The 17,985-nt window shown below is 63.7% G+C and overlaps 1 protein-coding gene across 1 annotated transcript; it reads right to left on the minus strand.

Annotated features, from left to right (window-relative positions):
- Positions 1–1,650: 1,650 nt before the first annotated feature.
- On the minus strand, positions 1,651–17,372 carry PWP2 (PWP2 small subunit processome component). The gene is made up of 21 exons (XM_035030066.1): positions 17,315–17,372; positions 15,890–16,002; positions 14,537–14,631; positions 14,168–14,267; positions 13,146–13,289; positions 12,186–12,321; positions 11,692–11,906; positions 11,222–11,365; positions 10,958–11,028; positions 10,444–10,580; positions 9,827–9,975; positions 9,525–9,672; positions 9,153–9,303; positions 8,217–8,397; positions 7,024–7,171; positions 6,478–6,586; positions 5,029–5,094; positions 3,745–3,963; positions 3,442–3,592; positions 3,220–3,294; positions 1,651–2,221 (listed from the first exon to the last, which is right to left on the minus strand). The coding sequence occupies exons 1-21, from the start codon at positions 17,330–17,332 to the stop codon at positions 2,050–2,052; spliced, it is 2,742 nt and encodes a 913-aa protein (XP_034885957.1). The 5' UTR covers positions 17,333–17,372; the 3' UTR covers positions 1,651–2,049.
- Between the last annotated feature and the right edge of the window lie 613 nt (positions 17,373–17,985).

The raw sequence follows: 17,985 nt of genomic DNA on the forward strand, positions 1-17,985 counted from the left end.
GGGACTCCAGGATCATGACCTGAGCCGAAGGCAGTCGCTTAACCGACTGAGCCACCCAGGCGCCCGAAACTGTTGCATTTTTGAGACTTCTAGGGTTAATCTCTGCACAGAGATCCTCCTGGGGAGCTAGAATAACACGGGATATTATAAAAGTTGGAACCGAAGATGAGCTTGGAACAGTCACGGTCTTTATTCCTGAACCTTCATCCCAGACCCATCTCTACAGACGGACCCAATTCTTCTGGACCCAGGAGAGCCATCCTCCCTCCTTTCCCCGCAGCTGGGAATTCTCCCGTGGGGATCCTGGCTTCTCACGGCTCCTGGGGGCCAGCCCGTCCATCCATCTCTCCCCTCAGGGTCACGTCCAGAACATGAGCTGGCAGGAGGGACAGGATCACGAGGATGATGCTAGCCTGCTAGTCCGCTCCACTTTCAGGAAGGTAATGCTAGATACACATTCTGAGTCAGCCGGTCTGGGAGCCAAGAGCCTGCCTCTCTAGCAAGCCCCATGGCAGGCGCTGCTCCTGCCAGGCCTTGAGCAGGTAGGAGGCTGGCCACAGCTCCGGGACCTGCAGAGCCCCCACCTCCCAATTGTCTGCACCTCCAGGGGCTGCTCAGCTGCACTTGAACCTTACAAATAACACTGACAGTTTTACCAACAAGAATGTGTTCACTGGAAAACAGCAGAGAATTGCAGCCCATGAAAAGGAGCCTGCAGGAAAACTTAAACCATAGGCAAGTCAGGAGAACAGAGCAGAGGAGGCCCTTTTATAGAGGAAAGGGGGCGTGGGGTTGTTGTAAAAACAGTCCATTGGAGTAAACTGGGAGCCGGAAGTGGAGTGGCCTCTCACTGACCGGGCTGCCCCTGGGAGAGGAGGAAACCTTCCTTCCTCAGCCGGGTCTGCAGGTGCAGGGGAGGGACAGGCCTGAGGGCTCCCCCTGCTGGCCTCCAGACTCCGCTCGGAAGGAGAGTCCTTTTGTGAACTTTCACATCAATGCGCACACGTGAACTTACCAAAAAGGCAGAGGCGAGGAGCTGGTTAGACCCGACAGTGTTGCAGCCTGAGCTGCAAGGAGGAGCCGTGAGCACAGACCCCTGGTGGCAGCAGGGGCCCGAGCACACACACCATGGGTGCACAGCCCCCGTCACAAGAGCCCCAGGAGCGGGCGTGGGCAGCAGCTCCTGGCACAGGCCACCTGGGGAGCTGGGCAGCACCTCTGGGGAGCCCCAGGCTGGGACCCAGTGGATGCTGTGCCCTCCCGCTGTAGGGAAAGTGCTATACCCAGCTGGGCCGCATTTTCATTTTCCTGCTCCTGGATGGAGGCGGTCTCCACAGAGCCCCAGGGACCAGGGACGGGGCCTGGCAGGAATGAGCAGCTAGTCTCCTCCATGTGGCCCTGCAGAGCTGGCACCAGAGGTCTGAGTGAGCTCCCTGAGAGCACTGTCCAGTCCCAGCCCCAGGGATCCCTGGGCGTCCCCCTCCAAGGTCAGAGTGCACAGAGACTCCGGGGGCAGGCGGCCAGGGCTGGGGGCCATGCAGGCTGGGACGTGGTGAGCATTCCAGCAGCCCTGCTCACTCATCCCCCCAGCACAGAGAGGCCAACAGGCAGGTGGCCCCAATCTCTCTGCATGACCCAGGATACAGTATAAACACTTTCAATTCAGAGTTGATTTAATCCATACTTTTATCGTAGAAAACCTCATTTTTTCATCTCTAAATCTATCATCAAAACTGTAAAACATATAAATATCGGTCACACAAAGTTCCAGTCTATAAAAACGATCCCATTCACCTCTCCAGAGAAGCGTTTCCAACAGTAGACGAGCAGCGTTCATTCGGCCCACACCACGTGGGCCCCGGGCCGAGTGCCAAGCCGGTGCTGGCCCGGGAGCAGGCGACCGGCCCCGGCGCTGCAGCCGTGTTTGGCGCCTACAGGAAGTCGCTGTCTCTGCACCACCCTCCCACTCGCTTCCCGGGCCCAGGCCACGGGGCTCCGTCTCTTCGGGGGTCTTAACCAAAACAAGGAGGGTTGGGAACGTGGCCGGCCCTACATCAGCTGCCCATCCCCGTCCCCCTGTCCTGTGCCGAGCAGATGCAGAGTGTCGTCATCGGACGCGTTTGCTTCCTCGTCGCTTCCCAGCGGTTCTGAGGGGCGTTTCAGGCCCCGCTGCTTGGACACAGCCAGAGCGTACTGGATGTTATAGCGGTTCCAGTCACACCTGTTCAAAGTGCACAGGAGTCCCGTCAGGAAAAGCGACAGCTTTTCTCTCCTATCAAGACTCTGGCTCACCTGGCGCCCAAGCACCTTCTCTGTGACCCCGAGAGCGACCAGCCACGGCGACCCACGCGGCCGCCCCAGTCCCACCAGAGCCCGAGGAAGGGGCTGCTGCACAGCTTCACGGCCATGAGCAGAGAGGGACACCTGGGCTCAGTTCATTCCCCATGTGAACAAAGTAAAGAGAAAAATCACACCCTCGTTTCCCGAAGGAAACCACCCGGTAAGAATGAGCAAAAAGACTAATGAGGAAACCATCGTCCCTGCAGGAAACCTCAACAAAATCCAGGTTTGGCAACATAACTAGAGCCCCCCCCCCCCCCCCCCCCCCGGATTAATACATAACAGCTAGCTGCGCTCTATGCATCAGCAGCAAATCACTACAGGCAGGAGTCCCGGGAACGACGCATTGACAGGAATGCCAAGTTACAAGGAACCGGTCTCACGGGAGGCACTCGGTCTCTCAGACTGAGCTCTGCAGACTCACGGAGGCCTCAACAAAGAGCAGGCCCTCCCGGGCACATGGCAGAATTGACGCAGGCCCCCCACGCCCCCACGGTGTCCCAGCGGGTGGTCAGGACTCTCAGAAGAAAAGCCTCCCGGAGGAAGGGCTTGTTCTAGGCTCCTAAAGACTGAGAAAGCCATCAAGGACAGAACAGGCCTCTGCCTACGGACACTGTGACTGGGCAGACACCCGCAAGGGCAGAGAACACGCCTCTGCAGATGGAGTGGGGACACCTGGACACGGGCCCCGAAGACAGCCCGGACACCCTAGGCTCTCTCTGCCCACTGCTTTCACTGGGACAGCACTCTCTTTTCAACTCCCAGCCACGCCTGAAGCTGGCCCACCTCGAGTCCCACCGTGGGGCAGCCCCCCGTGTGGAACCAGCTGGGGATGGGGCCACCCCGGCCCTGCCCACCAACCATGCCGGCAACACGTACAGCTTGGAGACGTCGTCCAAGTGCCGCTGGATGCTCTTCTGAAGGAACTGAACGGCTGGCAGCACCTTCCCCACTCTGCAAAGGAGACCCGCCTCAGTGCACAGCCTCAGCCAAACGCCACGCAGCCCCTCTCATGGGCGTGCACACAGCTCCCCCTCTGACCTACACAGCCCAGCCGAGCGGCAGGACTCACAGCCAACCGCGCAGGGAAGCGCATCTTACCTGGACTTCAGCTTCTGCCCGTGCACCAGAAGCAATTTCTGAGCCCATATGAGGTAGAATTCCAGGTGGCGAGACACTTCAAAGGATGAAGCTAAGAACTCCAGCACTTTTTCCACGTACAACTCAGGAAGCGAGGAGCTGACAACTTCAACTGTGGGAAAAGGAGAAAACTGGGCTCACTTTGCAGAGAACTCTCCCATCAGGAGAAAAAGTGAGGACGGCTCTGCAGGGACCCAAGACCCTAGCCGCCAGGCACAGATGCGGGTGCTCACGGCCCCTCCTGGGCCCTGTCCCGGCGCTCACCCTCGTCCCAGGGCACCGACTCCAGCACCTCCTGCAGCAGCTTCCTCTCGTTGAGCCGGAAGGCCAGGAGGATGGCCCTGGTGTAGTCCTGCTGGCGCAGGGCCGCCCGAATCCGCACAGGGGTGACGCCGGTGTCCAACTCAAACGGGTCAAACAGCATCTGGGTGTCCAGGGAGTAGACGACGAGCCCCTCGGTGGTGGTGGCCGCCCAGCAGCGCCCTGGGAAACCAAGCCGTCGAGGGCCTTCCTAAACACCGATTTTCACTTTTCCCCACTTTTTTTTTTTTTTTAAAGATTTTATTTATTTATTTGAGAGCGAGAGAATGAGAGAGAGCACATGAGAGGGGGGAGGGTCAGAGGGAGAAGCAGACTCCCTGCCGAGCAGGGAGCCCAATGCGGGACTCGATCCCGGGACTCCAGGATCATGACCTGAGCCGAAGGCAGTCGCTTAACCAACTGAGCCACCCAGGCGCCCTTTTCCCCACTTTTTTAAAGAACAGGTACCGGGTATGTCCTCGTGACCCCAAGCGCGATAGCAGGAAAGGTGCCCGGGGATGCCTTCCTCCCACTCCCGCCCCAGCCGCCGGCTCCTCTGGGAGGGGCGCCGGGTCGCTGAAGGGAGCAGACACGCCCGTGCACGCTCCACGCCGTCTGCCTGCACCAGCCCCGGTCAGCTCCTCCGTGAGGGCGCACACTCGTCTCTGCGGGCCACGCGGCCTCTGCCGAGACGCTGCAGCGGCACCGCGGGGCCCAGGGACGACGCACAACGAGCACGGCGGTCCGGAAATCCGCAGGCGCCCGAACGAGGGGCTGCCGGAGTCGTCCCCGGCCACGGTCTGCAGCCCGGCTCGCATAGCAGCACACGGCCAGACACTGCGGCCTGCTGCTCCCGTCACTCGCTCGATGCGGGGGAGGGCCAGCCATCACCCCGCAGACAAGCCCACCACCAGCCTCTGTCCTGCTTGCCCCGCGGGACCGCATTTACCTAATGGTCCCAGGCCCCATGGGCACAGACCCTCCCCTGCGGCCCCTCCGACGACTGCACACCTGAGTGGTGCTCAGGGCGGGTGCCCGCCTCCCCGTTTCAACGCCCAGCGGGACTGAGGCCACCCCCTTCAGTGTCCTCTGGAAGAACAGCAGGGCCCAGGGCCAGCCAGAAGCTCTGCCCAACCTTGTCCCTGAGAGCAGAGGTGACGGGCCCACGGTGTGCACCCTGGGCCCAGAAGCCCAGCAGGACTGACCCCCACCCTTCCCAGCACCAACAACCTGCTGCTCGGGGCTCACCGGTGGGAGAGAAGCGAAGTGACGTCACCCTGATTTCAGGCTTGAAGTGCCGAGAGCTCATGTCACCTGGAAAACAGGGCGGCACCTCCCTTACCACTCACCGGACAAGAGGAGGGCCCCCTTGCTGCTCTGGGCCCATCAAGAGCAGCGGCCCTGCCCCCTAGCCTTCCCACTCTGTCTGCACATGCAGCAGATGAGTCCTGGCCCAGGGCCCCAGCAGCTGCTTCCTGGGCACCGCAGGCCTCCACAGATGAGCCCTCGGAGCCCCTGCTCCCAGGAGCGTCCACTCAGCTTGGCCAGCAGACATCTGGCAAAGGCCTCAGCCCAGCCCCGGGGCTGTGAGGCAGGGTGGCTCCAATCCCCACCTGCCCATTTTGCCCAGCACTTTGTGCAGTGCACAAATCACGCAACTGCACAAGGCAGCTCTGTGCAGTGGAGGCTCATCCTCACTGGGCATCATGTGAATCCCTCCTGCAAATTTATTTTCATATCTGCTGCTTAAAGAATGATACTTTCCTGTAGTATGAAACTCAATGACACGCAAATCATCTGAGAAAAGTCGGGCTCCTCTCTGGAGACCACCTATCTCCTCAGAAATACTCTGCTGGGGGCTCTCGACCTCAGGATGACCAACACTTTGGGGCTGCGTCCTCATGGGTCCAACAGACCCCCTGGTCTCCCCACACTCAACGCCCACAGCACCTGCTCTGCTCAAACTGTGACCATCAAAATGTCTCCAGACAGGCTGAGAACCACCTCTGCACATCACTGAGGAGTTAGGGACCTGTTTTCATTAAGAGATGCCCGAGAACACATGTGGCACAAGCAGGAGCTGCTTCAGGCCCGCATCGATGGTGCAGTCCTCCCCCCATCACCCAGCTGGTCGCTGAGGTGCCCCCGCTCCCCCACATGCAGGCTGGGCTCCTGGGCACTCGGAGTGGCATGAGCCAGGGCTAGAAGGAGCTGGCCCAGGCCGGCACCAGCAGGGAGGCCGGCACCGTGGGGGGGTGGGGAGGCCGGCATCGGGGGAGGCGGACAGGGCAAGGCAGCTGCGTGTCCAGGGCCCGCACACCGACTTTCTAGCTGGCGGATGTCCTCTCCTGACGGTCTACCAGGGCCCAAGGGCTCCCTGTTTCTTGCCCTGTCCCCGTGAGGGGTGTGCCCCACTTGGGCCTCCTCGACTGCCAGCTCCCTGACCTTGGAACCCTCCTTGTGGCCCATGTGGGGGTGAGCGCGAGGCACAGGGTTGGGCAGCGGCCAGAAAGCAAAGCCACAAGCCCAGACAGGCAAGGGGGCCGCGGGCCACCCGTGTGGAACAAGAGCTCCCGGACACAATCACCGTGGCCCCAATAGGAGAGCAAAGCCGCTGTCACCCAGGAAAAGTGGGTGGTGGGCAGGGCGGCCTGCTGCGGCTGGGGCCTTGGGGGACACGAGGGGCCCTCCGCTCACCTTTCTTTACACCCGGCAGTGGTATCACAACTCCATCCTCCACCCCAGCATCTTGATCGATTAGCGCCAGGTTGCCAAACTCCGTCATTTTCCTTCGGTTCAAAAACTCCTAGAAGGACAAAATCCCAGGTGTCCCGCCCATCAGGTGGAGGGCATGAGCCCGGCCCCCAGCCCCTGCTTGGCTCACGTGCCACAAACACCGGAGAAGAAACACCCACGGGACACGCGGATCCCGAGACAGCGACAAGCCCGTCCTCACCCCGTGCGAGAAGGAACCTGCCCTCAGAGCCTGCTGCAGGCGGGCTCGGGCCCCGCTGCCGCCTCCAGGGGGCTCGGACTCTGATGCAGCCCTCGCAAGGGCCCTCGTGAGCCTCTGCGGGGCCGGCATACCCGGGGGCGTCTGCTCGCTTAGCCTGCCCGTCCTCAGGGAAGCAGCGAGCACGCGTGCCCCCGGAGTCACTCAGGAGGGGACAGGCCTCGCCCTGCAGCGGGGCCGGGGTGCGTGGAGGGCAGGGCCAGGCCAGGCAGACCTGCGTGTTCCCTCACCTCCATGGCGTCCAGGGAGAGGTTGCAGGAGATCTCAAACTTCTTCCTGAGGATCTGCTCCTTGACATGATAGATGCACACGAACTTGGACATCCCTCCCGCCAGGACGCTCTGGCCGTCCGCAGAGTAGCACAAAGTGGTGAAGGCCCTGAAGCAGAGAGGACACGAGGGTAGTCACCACCCAGAGCCCCCCGACGTGCGGTGCTCCCCCCGAGCCGCAGAAGGCAAACAGCGCCCCCAGCATCCTCGGCAGGGCTCTGGCCCGGGCCTCACAAGACGCTGTCACCTGCTCTGCTCCACGGCCACACCACCCCCAGGAGGGACCTCCCCAGAGACACGACCCTTTCACGGGAGGCCCACGTGGCTCAAGGGGCAGGATTTCCTTGTCAAAGCCAGAAGGACAAGGAGGCCACCTCGCCTGCCACGTGCACAGTGGCCCCTGGCAGGGGTGCCGGCTCGGCCCCCTGCGAGCAGAAGCTGGGCACACACTGGCCCGGCTGCTCACGGGATGTGTGACAGCGTTACGTGCGACAACAAAGAGCGTGAACAGCAGAAGGAAACCAAACAAGACTTCATCAAATCTGAACACGTTCATGCTCCAAAGACGCCGTCGACAATGAAAGGAGCCCTCAGGGCAGAAAGAGGGATTTCCACCCCCAGATCTGTCGAGCCTCGCCCATCTCGAATACATGAACTCTCATGACACCGCAGTAAAGACAAGCCAATTCCGGGAGCAGATGCCCCGGAAGGACCTTCTCCAGACCCCGCGTGCGAACGAGAAGACGCCGGACGGCCCCAGCCTTCAGGAACCGAGGCAGAACCTCGCACACACAGCGCCTCACACCCGGCCCCAGAGGGCTGTCGTTTAAACGCCACGCAGGAACGGGTCTTGCTGGTGTGTGGGGAAGCAGCCCCTGCGGGTGGCGCAGCCACTTTGAAAAACGCTCCAGTTCCTCACAGAAGCGAACCCTGGAACCTCCAAGACACACACACCCCGAAAGACGTGAGGACAGATGTGCTCACAGACGCTGGTCCCTACCGGCTCCCGAAGCCCAAGTGGCGTGAGGACACAGAGGCCGACTAATCACACCCCGATGCAGGCTCCGTGCCCCCCCCGGGGAAGAGCCCCGTGACCGCACAGGCCCCCAGGCTTCGGGGCAGGACCCACCGCACCCGCTCGCTGACGCACTCACTTCCCCTTGGCTGAGTGCTTGGCGGTGACCTTATCCAGCTCCTTCCTGCCCGTCTTGAGGTCATGCCTGCCCTCGATGGAACCCGTCTGCACGGCGTTCTCAGGGTCCCAAAAGGTGATCTGGGAGTTCAGGGTGGCCACAGCCAGCTCCGCACCGTCAGGGCGAAAGGTCACAGCCAGAGCTGAAAAGAGACGCGTCATCAGGGCCAGAGGAAGAGCCGAGGCTCCAGCAGGCGGCCGCGCCCCCCGTGCCCTCACCCAACCTCAAGCCAGAAAAGCCAGGCAGGCCCCAGCACCCCGAGTCAGCGCCCGACGGGTGGGGGCCCCCGGCTCTCCCCAGAGAAGCTCCACCCCCAGGCCCCAGCCACCTCGGGGGGGGGGGGGGCGGGGGCAAGAGGGTCCAGGTGGGGTCCCGGGACAGGCACAAAGCCAGCCTGCTGGGAGGGCATGGGCGAGAGACAAGGCCGGGCAGGGGGGAGGCACCCAGAGGTCACGAGAGGTGCTTCTGACAGAGCCGCAGAACAGACTAGAAACCGACTAGCTAGAGGCCCCACAGAGACCCAGGCCGTCCACTGGCTGCTAAAAGCACGTCCCAGAGCCGGGTGGGGCGGACAAGCAGCGACACCGTGGAGGCCCGCGGACCCCAGGGGCCCATGAACCACCCGTGAGGCGTGCGGGGCAGGACGGCTTCACCCACACACACAGATGCTGGGACCCCAGGTGGCCTCCTGCGCCTACAGTCGCCTCGGGGTCCTCCCCAAGGCTCGGCCTGACAGAGCACCGGCTGCTCCTCAGGGATGGCGGCTCAGGAGGGAGCGCCCGGCTCGCTCTCCTGGAGAGAAGCCCGACGCCGAGAGACAGAACAGGGCCACCAAGGTGGGTGGATGAGGCTCCCTCCCCGGGTGACACTTTGTACCCGCGTCCCCCGTGCACCCACCGTCCGAGGTCAGGCCCAGCGTCTCCGTGGTCCTCCAGCTGTCCGCCATGTCCCACAGGCGCACAGTCCTGTCCCAGGAGGCACTGGCCAGAACCGACCTCACGGGGTTAAAGCACAGACTGCTGATGGGGCCCTCGTGACCAGACAGGACCTACGGCGCCCAGAGAGAGGTGTGAAGAGACAGCCTCGGGGACCGTGCGCGTACTAGGCCCGCGCACCGAGGCTGCGGGACGGGCGGGCTGACAGGGGTCTGTCAGCGCAGGAGAGGAGGAGCTGCGGCCACAACACGCTGCTGCTCGGCCCCTCGGGTCCGCAGAGGTGCCCTCCCGCGTGGGGCTGTGCCCCCCCCAGCTCCCAACACGCAGCCCTTACGTCCAGGAGCCTGCCTGTCTGCATGGACCAGATGAAGACCTCGAAGGAGTCCTGGGCGCCGGCAGAAACGACCTCCCCGCTGCAGTCCACAGCCACGCAGGAGAACTGGGTGGGCCGCGGGGACGTGAAGGTGCGGAAGTTCCGGTACCTGCCCGAAGACAGCAGTCTGGCTGGCACAGCTCACAAAGCCCCGAGGGCTCGGGCTTGCCCTGAGCCTGTCTATACCACGTGCTTCCTGGCAAGCCCACGACCCCTCAGCCCCACTATCACGGCCCACCCAGAGGACTGAGTGGGAAGGTCACCTGTGAAGGTCAAAAGCACGCACAGTCCCGTCCATGGAAGAGCTCACAATGACATAGCCAGTGGCCGTGAAGGTCACGCCGGTGACCCCACTCGAGTGCTCCGTGAACGTGACGAAGCAGAACCCGCTGAGGGTGTTCCACACCTTGACCTGCAGCGGGAAGGGCATGAGGAGCGGGGCTGGCCACAGCTCAGGAAGGCGCGCACGCACGCGCGTGCACACACAGGTCGCCCCAACCAGGGCCCCCCCCAGACGTGCACGCACCTGCCCCTCAGCCCCAGGGCCCCGCCAGCCCCTCGCCAGCTGGGATACCGCAAGGCGCAGCAAACACGCGCCCACAGGACGCGGCTGCCCCCACGCACCAACCCACAGCCGAGCGGCTGCATGCATGCAGGCCAAACCGGGAACAGAGAAACCGACGGCCCGCCCTCCCCACCCAGCTCCAGGTAGTCTGTGACCATCTTCTCACGAGCCCGGACGCAGCAGGGTGAGCCCGTGGGCCCCAGGCGGAACCCCGGAGTCGGGGCCTGGCTCTCCCTCCCTGGGGCGCAGCAGGACGACACGCCGTGCCCACCCCCCCAGCCCAGGCCCCAGCCCTTGCCGCCCGCCGAGCCCCACCTTGCCGTCGTCACTGCCGGTGACGATGCACTGCCCGTCGGGGGAGTAGGCCAGGGACGCCATGCTGTGGAAATGGCCCTGCTGCTTGAGCACGTAGGACTCACTCTGCCACTCCCACACCAGCAGCTGGCCCAGGCCTGCAGGGCACACGGGGCAATGGCACCCTGGCCTCAGACCCCGCAAGGCCAGCGCCCCCACCACCCTGGGAGCGGGCACCCCCCAGACTCCGACCTCCCGAGTCACGGTCCCGCAGGCACCTGCTGCGGCCCCCAGAGGCCCAGAGCACAAGCCCCGCGGCCGACCGAGCCGGGGGCTCAGGCTACAAGGCGGTCGCACCTCAGAGGAGCGCCGGTTCTGCACGCCCACGGCTCCCTCCCACAGGACCCACTGTGCTTGCTCGCACCGGGCCGTGGGAGGGGCTTCTCCCGGGAGCTGGCGGGCCAGGGGGGCCCACGGTCAGCGGTCGGAGAGCAGCTCTATTCTCGTTCTCCTATGACCCCGCGCTGAGACGAACCTGAGCAGCCAAAAGCGATCCAGTCTCCGGAGCCGTTGACAGCGATGGAAGCGATCCTCTGATCAGAGATGCTGCGCGGGAGAGCACGCCGTCTGAAAGGCGGGCCGGCGGCACCGCGAGCCCCTCTGTCCACCACCCGCCTGGCCGTTCCACGGCCCTCACCCCGCAGCGGGACACACACGGCGCAGCCCAACACTGCCCGCCATCGGCCTGTGGGGTCAGCGAGCACACGCGGGCCCCCCCGGCACCGGGTGGGGCGCTCACCTCAGGGAGTGGATGAGGTTGAACTCGGGGAGCTCGTGAAGGTGGAAGATCCCAGAGGCAAAGCCAGTGACCAAGAGGTGGGTCTTCTTGTGAAACGCCGCGGCTGTCAGGTTGTTAAAATCTCCCTCTTTATTGAAAAAGTACCTAAGCAGGTGGGAAATCAGAAGAGCTGTGCACAGAGCGCCAGACAGCCAGGCTGATCTCAGCCTGCACCCAGCCCCCCCGGGACCCCCAGGCCATAGGCCACGCGCCCCGGCTCTACACAGGACCCGCGGCCCTGCTGCCCTGGCCTCTCATTCCCTCTCGCCCGAGGAATCCCCCGTCGCCCCACCCCAGGCCTCCATGACCCTGCACCTGGGACGTGAGGCGGTCTCCCAGCCTGCCCCCCAGGACGGGCCTGCTCTCTGCGCCTCCGCGTCACGTTAGCCTCGAGGGTGCGAGGCCCCGCCACCCCCCGGGGGGACACCTACTTGGCCAGCCGAGAGTATTTCACTTTTCCCTGCTGCTCCTCGGCAGCCGGCGTGGCTTTCCCCCGGACGGTGGTCTCCTCCTCCTCCTCCTCCTCCTCCTCGGCCCCCTGCAGCAGCTCCGCCTTCCAGCCCGTGGGCGCTTTCAGCCGCAGGCCCTCGGGGGGCGTGTCACACTGCCACACACACAGGGCTCCGTCCTGGCTGAGCGTGTACAGCTGTAAAAGAAAGTGTCTGCGACTGGGGGCGGGTCACCGTGACACCAGCCCCCACCAGCCACGCAGCCGACCCACGGTCTTAGCTTCCCCCGTCCCACCACAGCCTGCCCCGAGCGCTGGCAGAGGCGATGCCCAAGGGACAGCCAACAGCTGCCGCTGCTTCCTAAACACCCCCAGGTAACTTGGGAGGGCGCCTGTGTCTACAGGGGGAGGCCTGGCGCGTGGCTGCGATCTGGGATGCCACCGGGCAGGCGAGACGCTGCAGACACAGGGACATACGTCTAGGCTGCTGGATTCAAAGAAGCAGGCCACGATCACGTCCTTGTGTCCCCCCAGCGCGTAGTAGATGAGGTTGTCCCAGCGCTCAGCTCCAAACACCCACGTGGACATGTCTTTGCTCCCGACTGCAAAGCACCTGGCAGAGAAGACAGGGAGCGTCCTCAGGGCTCACGGTGGAGTGCCAGCCAAGCACACGGGAGTCGCCCAGGGTTGGACCAGCCCGGGTCTGCCCGGCCTGCATCTCCCGCAGAGCGTCGGCTGCATCCATCCATGTTGCTCAGGGAATGAGTCACTACCCCTCCTCACAAAGCAGTCCCTCACGGGACGGCAGCCCAGGGGAGCCCTGAGAGCCGACCGCCAAGCCCATCGGTGCCACATGGGGAGCCCTGCTCCTCACGCCTCCCTGATTCCCTATGACCCCTGAGGGAACCCTGCTTACGGCACAAACACGGCCAGACACAGGAATAGGTGGCGCCTCGCTGAAGAGGCGGGAAGGTTTGGCGGCAGGGCACCCCACCCCCGCCCCCGGGGTGGTCCGCTGTACAAACCCGCACCGACCACCAGCCCCCACCTCTCCCTGCGCAGACTGTGGGCAGCTGAGCACGAGCCAGCAGCCTTTCAGGGCGGTGAGGGGTGCAGCCGTAAGAGGACGGGGCCGGCCCCCCTGCTGGGAGAAGCCCCCACCCCCCAACGGACACAGCTGCTCTGGACATTTGGCGGAATGGATTCTAGCACCCTCGTCAAGCTCCCGACCCCGCGCTCTGGTTTCCCACGACAGATGCCAGGCTGGTGCAGGCCCAACTCACAACCAGGAGCCCAAATGGCCTCCAGCCCCACAGGACGCTCAAGAGAGACCACCACAAAAGGCAACTTTGGGATTCGACAAGAATTTCCAAGGCTCCCCATCCAACAAGAGGCTGGTTACAGGGGTTCCCCCCCGGCCCCGCCTCCGGGCCTTACCTGGAGTCGTCAGTCCAGTCGATGCACGTGGTCTCATCGTACGGCCCAAAGTAGGTTTTGTCCAGGACGAACGCGTTGAATTCCCGCTTTCTCCCAGGGGCATGGTACATCTGAGCGATGTTGCCTTTTGTGACGACAAACTTCCTGCCGCAGAAACGGGGGCCATCAGGATCCAACACCCGCGCAGTCCCAAGACCAGCTCAGAGCCTCTGAGGACAGCGCCCCTGCCGGGAGCAGCTTCCTATGAGAGGCGAACGTGGGGGCCAGCCTCTCCATGGCCCCCAACCCCCGTCTTTTCCTGCAGGGACCCTGAACCCAGCCGCCCCACTGCCATGGAGCTCAGACGCCCCTGGCACTCCCGCCAGCCTGGGGGACAGCCGTCAAGGCCAGGCCCCACTTGGACAGCCCTGGGGCAGCTGGAAGGACAACACAGGTTCCACACAACGGGCGCAGAGGATGGCCACTGCCTTCTATGGGGTTTCTGAGGCTGGACGTGGGATGGGGGCTCACAGCTGAAACCCAGAGCCGCCCCCTCCATGGCACATCCAGGTCAGCCTGGGTATGAGCAACCCAGGAACGAGCCCCCCTCTCTCCTGGGGCCCTTGAACCCGAAGCAAGGCTGGGTCCAGTCAGGACCGCGTCCGCACACATTCTCCTCACTGTGGACCTCAAAGCTGGGGGTCAGTGCCACTCCGAGCCAGGGGCTCCTTTGTGGCTCTGCTGTCTGGAGGCCACAAGACCCTCTAAGGACCCTGACTGTTCTGGAAGCGGTTTTGGTCGAGAACCTTTAGAAGCTCCCACTCAAGACGGGAGCACCAGCCCCAGCGGAGGGGAGCCGAGGTTGCAGCCACGTGGGCCTGCAGGAGCCCAGAGTCCAACCAACAGACTGTCCCCAGCCCAGAGAGGGCATGAGCACAGACTCCGTCGCCCACACCTCCGCTCGGAAGAGCCCCCGAGCCCTGCTGCGCCCATCGTGGAGCCTAGGCTCGGACAGCGCCCTGCCCCAAGCTCCAGGCCCCTACCTGCCATCAGGAGAGAAGGAGACACTGTGCACGGAGCCCTTGAAGTGGAAGTGGTGAAGCACGGACCTGCACACCAAGCTGACCAGCAGCGCGTCCCCCCCTGCAGCGAGGGAGAGAGGCCAATGTGTAGTCGCCCCAGACAGGGCGGCCACGGCCCAGCCCGGCACCACAGCCGGGCACGTCCACATCCGCCACACATGCCCTCACCCCAAAGCCCACTAGGGTCCCAGGCAAGGAAGCAACTGGGGGAGAGGACTGGGGGGCCTAGATCCCCAGAGGGACTTGGTGTTGGCCTTGAGTCACCATAACCGCTGCCCTGCCTGTCCCCCCAGCTGTTTGCACTGCAGCCTCCCGGTCGAGGGTGCCTACCTTCATCGACGATGATGGCCAGGCGGCCGTCTGGGGACAGCCCTACACACCTGATGTTGTACCGAGTAGCCAAGGGCAGAGTGTTGGATTTGTTGCTAAAAGACAAAAACCACAGCTGTGTAGCTGGTCGCAGTCGTAAGACGAGGAAGGGGCGGCCTCGGGCCACCAGCCCCTTACCCGCCTTCTGTCCCTGGCCAGCTCCAGGGCCAGAGCACACAGCTCGTCCCCAGCTCCCTGCTGGAGAAGAGGAAATAAGACCAGGTCCCTGGAGAAAATTTGGCAAAGCATATTCAAAACCTTAAAAATGGGCTTTGGTTTGCGGCGTCTGGTGGCTCAGTCGGTTGAGTGTCCGACTTTTGATTTTGGCTCAAGTTGTGAACTCCGGGTCATGGAATGGAGCCCTGGGTCAGGCTCCATGCTCAGTGAGGAGTCTGCTTGAGGTTCTCTCTCCTTCTCCCTCTGCCCCCGCCCACACGCATGTGCACACACGCTCTCTCACACAAAAAAAGTAAATAAAAGGGGGGGCTTCGGTTGTCCATTTTGTTGTAGAAGTGCGTCCCAAGAGGATTCCACAAATGTTACGAAGTCCCCACTGAAAATGAGCTAAATGTTCAACAGGAGGAATTAACCATAAGAACTGCACAACCCTGTAAAACTGTCCTTACGAGATGGGAAAATGCGCAAAAATGGGAAAATAAGTAATATGAAAAACAAGCAACCGTTGGCTCGGATTCTGACTTTGTTCCTTATTATTTTACTTCCTAGTTTTCCTTCACAGAGCGTGTGGTCCTTACTCCAGGCCCGTGACAATCTCGCCTGCTGGCCCAGGGTACCCCGCCCAGGCACTGCTCTCGGGAGCTTCAGGAAATAAGTCCCGGAGAGGATGGGGCCCATTGTCCCACTGTACAGACACGGAGGCAGAACCTGCAGAGCAGGACGCAAATCCAGGCAGCCACGGCGACAGGAGGTTCTCACCCTGGCCACGTGACTCTGGGAAGGGGTGACAACCGTTCAGGAGTCCTGCCCCTTGAGGAGAAAGGAACAGAGCCACAGGCTCGTCTGGGAGGAGAGCGAAACGGGCAAGCAGAACTGGGCTGCACTGAGCACCGCGGTGGCCCAGCGGGGGTCCAGGGCAGCCTCCAGACCCAGTACCTAGGTGACTGAGACCCCAGGGCTTAGCCAAGGGACTAGAGCAAACCAGTCCCACTACTGACCCGGCTGCTCTAAGTAATGGGGAAGTGGAGGGGGGCACTAGGAAGGGGAAGAGGAGGGAGACAGGTCAGCGTTTGCCCACACGCTGTAACAGTAACAGCGACTGTAACACACTCCTGTTAGTCGTCTCAACACACTTACTTTTTAAGGTCAAATACAGTGACTCTATTTCCCACAGGACTGATCACTGAATTTCCATCGCACGTAAAATTCAAATTTCCACACCGATAGACCGTCCCTAGCAAATTTGAGAACTGAAAAGGAAATAATCCATCTTAATACAACGAAAGCCCAAAATGTCTCAACTCCAGGAAAGGCTAAGTGAGGCCTCTGGTCCAGGAGACGGCACAGAGCCCCCTCCTCTCAGGCCCCTGGCCATTCCTGGGGTCCCTCCTGGGAGACTTCCTGGCCACCTATGCAGCCCAGGCTGGAGTGAGAGAGAAAAAGGGTAAGTGGCCCAATCCCCAGGGGCTCCAAGCCCCCGAAGAAGAGGGTGAGGGCCACTGTGAGCATCTGGGGGGCTTCCATACACAGAAGGGGACCCACGTTGCAGAGGGAGAACACCTGCAGCAAAGAACAGCACTCCCCCAGCATCTTGGGCTCAACGCCTCCCCAACAAAGTAACTGCCGGAGTCCACTCCATGGATTCATCGGTTCGTTCAGTCATCAGACTGAAGGGTGCACTAGAGAGGTCACTGTGCCCAGGGTCTGTGCCCTCGGTGCCCTCCTATTCTACACAGGGCAGGCAGGGCAGGGAAGAGCTAATTACGGAGTGTGTGCAGTGCTCGGAAGACTGCACGAGAAGGGCGCTGGTTCGGAGGTGGGTCAGGGACAGACCCCTGGAGGGCCTCCCAGGCCGGACCCTGGACGAAGGAGTGGGCAGGGCCAGCGTCTGGAGCTGCAGGAGGGCACGGGGAGAAGCCTGGCCAGCTGACAAGGCTGCGAGCAGCGGCCCGCTGTGATCGCTTCCCGCGTTTTCAGACCGTGGTAATGACCGTGGGGACAACAGGGGAAGCAGGGAGAGAGCCAGGTGACGGCGTCCCGAACAGGCAGGTGGCCCCGGGACGGAGAGGAGCCGGACACGGGAGGGCGGAGGGCGGAGGGCGGCCACCCCGCGCTGCAGGTGTGGGTCTCGGGGGAAGTGCGGGTGGCGCTGGAGAAGGCCCGCACTGTGGCCAGCGCCACACCGAGCCGGGGACAGCAGGGACAGGGACGCGGCGGCAACCTCCAGCGTCCCGCCCGCGGGCGGCCGGGGGACCTGCCCGCCGAGGAAGATGAAGGCAGGCTCCCCGGCATGGAGCCGGGAACGGGGCCTGAAGCCCGCGCGGGCCCGCCGCCGGTCACCCGCCGGGGCTCCGTTCTCTCCCGCCCACGCCTGACGCCCGGGGCCCGGGGCCCGGGGCCCTCCCCTTGCCGCCCGGGGATCGCCGCGCACGGCCCCGAGGCCAGCCGCGCGGCCTCCAGGCTGACAGTGCGGCCCGGCGCGCGCGCGGCCAAGCCCCGCCCTCCGACCCGCCTCCGCTCCCCAGACCCTGCGCCGCGGACCCCCGCCCCGCACGGGCTCACCCGGTACGCGAACTTCATCGCGGCCGCCGCACGTGCGCCCCCGCGCAGCCGCCGCGCCCCGCCCCGCCCCGCCCGTCGGCCCCAAGGACGCACTTCCGGGACTGGCGGCCACCGCGCACCACAGCGCCCCCAGGAGACCCGGAGGGGCGGCGCCGCCCGAGGCGGAGCCCAGCCTGCAGACCCCGCCCCCACCGCACCCCGAGGCGGGGCCCAGGACCCAGGCCACGCCCACGACCCCTCCCTGGGGCGGAGCCCAGACCGTGGGCCTCGCCCCCACCGCGCCTCGAGGCAGGACCCAGCCCCGCGGGCCACGCCCCCACCGCGTCCGGAGGCGGAGCCCAGCCCTTCGAGCCCGCCCCCTGCCGCGCCCTGGGACGGATCCTAGACCGCGGGCCTCGCCCCCACCGGTGGCCGCGCACCCGCCTGACCCAGCAGGGCCGGGGCTCCCGCCGCCGCCGCCGCCCAGAAGGTTCACGCCCCGAGTGGGTGAGACGCTCGGGCTTCGCCTTCACTTAATAGCTCTGCATTGTGAGCGGGGCGGGGGGAGCGCGTAAAACCAAGGACGCGCCGAAGAAGCTGAAGAAATTGCATTAGAGAGGCTACCAAACGTCACACACACAGTTCGTTTGTCAAGCTGTGTCTGCGAAAAAATACCCCAAGCCCTGAAGACA

Source organism: Mirounga leonina, unplaced genomic scaffold (assembly GCF_011800145.1).
Source record: "Mirounga leonina isolate KUSES-001 unplaced genomic scaffold, KU_Mleo_1.0 Mir_353, whole genome shotgun sequence".
Classification (NCBI taxonomy): domain Eukaryota; kingdom Metazoa; phylum Chordata; class Mammalia; order Carnivora; family Phocidae; genus Mirounga; species Mirounga leonina.

What these genes read in the sequence shown, in the direction of transcription:
- PWP2 (XM_035030066.1), bottom strand. An exon ending in GCTGGGCCTGACCTCGGACG is followed by an intron (nt 8,398 to 9,152) that starts GTGGGTGCACGG and finishes GTCTCTTTTCAG; the next exon opens with CTCTGGCTGTGACCTTTCGC. An exon ending in TTGGACGACGTCTCCAAGCT is followed by an intron (nt 2,222 to 3,219) that starts GTACGTGTTGCC and finishes CACTTTGAACAG; the next exon opens with GTGTGACTGGAACCGCTATA.